The sequence below is a fragment of the Octopus bimaculoides genome, chromosome 14 (genome assembly GCF_001194135.2).
Source record: "Octopus bimaculoides isolate UCB-OBI-ISO-001 chromosome 14, ASM119413v2, whole genome shotgun sequence".
Classification (NCBI taxonomy): domain Eukaryota; kingdom Metazoa; phylum Mollusca; class Cephalopoda; order Octopoda; family Octopodidae; genus Octopus; species Octopus bimaculoides.
In genome coordinates, this window is record NC_068994.1 from 13,574,746 (window position 1) to 13,577,366 (window position 2,621).

Here is a 2,621-nt window from a genome sequence, read left to right on the forward strand (position 1 = left end):
TCCCAAATCCTCGTTCTGGGTTTGAGCAGTGTGTTGTGTGTGTGTGTGTTGTGTGTGTGTGGGTATTATTAGTCAGCGTCGCGGACAACAGAGCAACAAGAAGAAGAAGAAGAAGACGAAGAAGACGAAGACGAAGAAGAAGAAGAAGAAGAAGGAGTAAGACAAGGCAGGAGGGAGGAGTGCTTCTCGCTTCAGCTCCGCTTTCTCCTGTCAAAACATTTGTGTGTGTTGTCAGTAGTTTTTTCACCTTCGGAGCCGACAGATGATCGACCAGCTCCTGAAACACACAGCAACAACAACAACAACAACAACAACAATAATAATAACAACACAGCAACAACAACAGCAACTGCAGCAGCAACAGTTACACATTTTACAATACCATCTACAACAACGCTAACAAACAATAACAACACCGAAAAATTCACACACACACACACACACACAAAAAATCCCCCAGCATCGCTAACTCCACCAACAAACTACAACACTAACATCGCCACTAATAACAGCAACCACCGCAACAACAACAGCAACAACAACAACAATAACAATTGCTACACCTTAAAACCCATCGACAATTCCAATATTGGCAATCGCAAAAGCAACAACAACTACAACAACATCGGTCACACCGACAACAACGATGACGAATGCGACGATGGTTAGGATGACAATAACTAGTAAAACACCTGAAAAAACAACTTCGTGTTTTATGCCCTCTTCACGTGGTACTACTACTACTACTACTACAACTACTACTACTACTACTACTACTACTACTACTAATACTAATAATAATATTACTACAACTGCAACGGATAATACTACTGTTACTACTATTGCTACTCCTTTGTCTGCTTCCGTCATATCGCCCCTCATTTCAACTTCAGTCACCGTACCCATCCCTTCACACGCGTTGTCGTCGTCGTCGTCATCGCCAACGCCGTCATCTTCATTACCGTTATCACCACCGTCACCGCCGCCATCATTACCATCACCAGCTTCATCGTCGTCGTCGTCGTCGTCGTCGTTGTCATCGTCATCGTCAGCACTACAACCACCACCACTATCAACATCAATATTATCGACACGGGATCAACTAGTTACTACGAAAAACAACAACAACAACAACAACAACAACAACAATGCAATGATGTCGTCGATGACTGGAATTAAACCTTCGTTCTCTGGGGCCTCCTCGCTCTCTGGCCCAACTTCCTCCGGTGGTCGCCACTTTGTTTGTCACCCGTCGGCACTGCGCTTTTTACTAGTGTTCACGTTAACCTTGGCTTTACCACAGGTCGATGCCCGCTACGGACTGGCCATGAGAATGTACAACGGTTTCAGCACGGGCCGCAATTGTCCGACCAGTTGTTCATGTATTGGAACCACTGTGGACTGTAGCTTTCGGAATCTGCAATATGTACCGAGTGATATACCCAAGGACACAAAGAGATTGTAAGTACATATTATTATTATTATTATTATTATTATTATTATTATTATTATTATTATTGTCGTTGTTGTTGTTGTTGTTATTATTATTATTATTATTATTATTATTGAGAGAGCAGCGCATGCCATCAAAGTGAGACTGAAGTACAAATATACGAAACCCAAATAGACCCATCATGACTACCCGTCTGATAAGGGTACATCAAGCTCATACATCATACATATACATCATACACATACATCATACACAACCATATGTGCGCGACATAGTTATTTAGAATTCCGCCGAGGTCGACTTTGCCTTTCCTCCCTTCGGGATCGATAAATAAAGTACCAGTCAAGTACTGGGATCGATGTGATCAACTTACTCCCTCCCGCAAAATTTCAGGCCTTGTGCCTACAGTAGAAAGCATTATTATTATCATCATTATTATTATTATTATTTTTATTATTATTATTATTATTATTATTATTATTATTATTATTCCTTTTAAATGTTCACTTGTTTCGTATTGGGGTGCGTGGCCTGATGGTTAGAAGTGCTGGACTAACGAACGTTAGGACGTAGATTTCGATTCTCATGTCGGGGTGGCATGTCGTGTCCTTGAGCAAGCACCAAGTATACTCGACTGAAATTTAATTTAATCATCGGTGTTATTTGTGAATTAACCCTCCGGTGAACTGTCGCCCCGTCCAGGAAGGTGGTTGTCCCACACCCTAAACGGTTTGAAATCGACGAATGTCCTCCAGCCTCCAGGACCTGTGAGCTAGAGGCAGGTTTTGGTATCAAGCATTGCACTAGGGACATACATATCGACCTCCCTATCACCACCACCACCACCACCACCACTGCTCATTTTTCATCGATATCTATATACCGAAATGCTAAATCAGCGTTTTTGACAGAAGCAGGTAAATTATGCAGGTTTCTATTGGTAAGCATAAATACAGGAAGATACTCACAGATACACATCTGTGACAGGTTTCTGTACAGTTTCTGCGCACCATACCTAAACCCGATATTAAAGTAGAAAAATAAGTTTCAACGTGTTGTGGGATCGAACCAAGAGTAACATGCCTGTAAACTGAACTTATTAACAACACGGCTTTGCTAGGTTTATATATAGGTATTAATGAATGTAATGTATGTATGCATATATATA

At 41.4% G+C, this 2,621-nt stretch overlaps 1 protein-coding gene across 1 annotated transcript in view; it reads left to right on the forward strand.

The window, feature by feature from the left end:
- The first annotated feature begins 7 nt into the window (after positions 1-7).
- Positions 8-2,621, forward strand: part of LOC106871913 (uncharacterized) — a 172,854-nt gene continuing 170,240 nt past the window's right edge. The window contains exon 1 of the mRNA XM_052972683.1: positions 8-1,461. Within this exon, the coding sequence (XP_052828643.1) occupies positions 647-1,461 (815 nt within the window). The 5' untranslated portion in view covers positions 8-646. The remainder of the gene's footprint in view (positions 1,462-2,621) is intronic.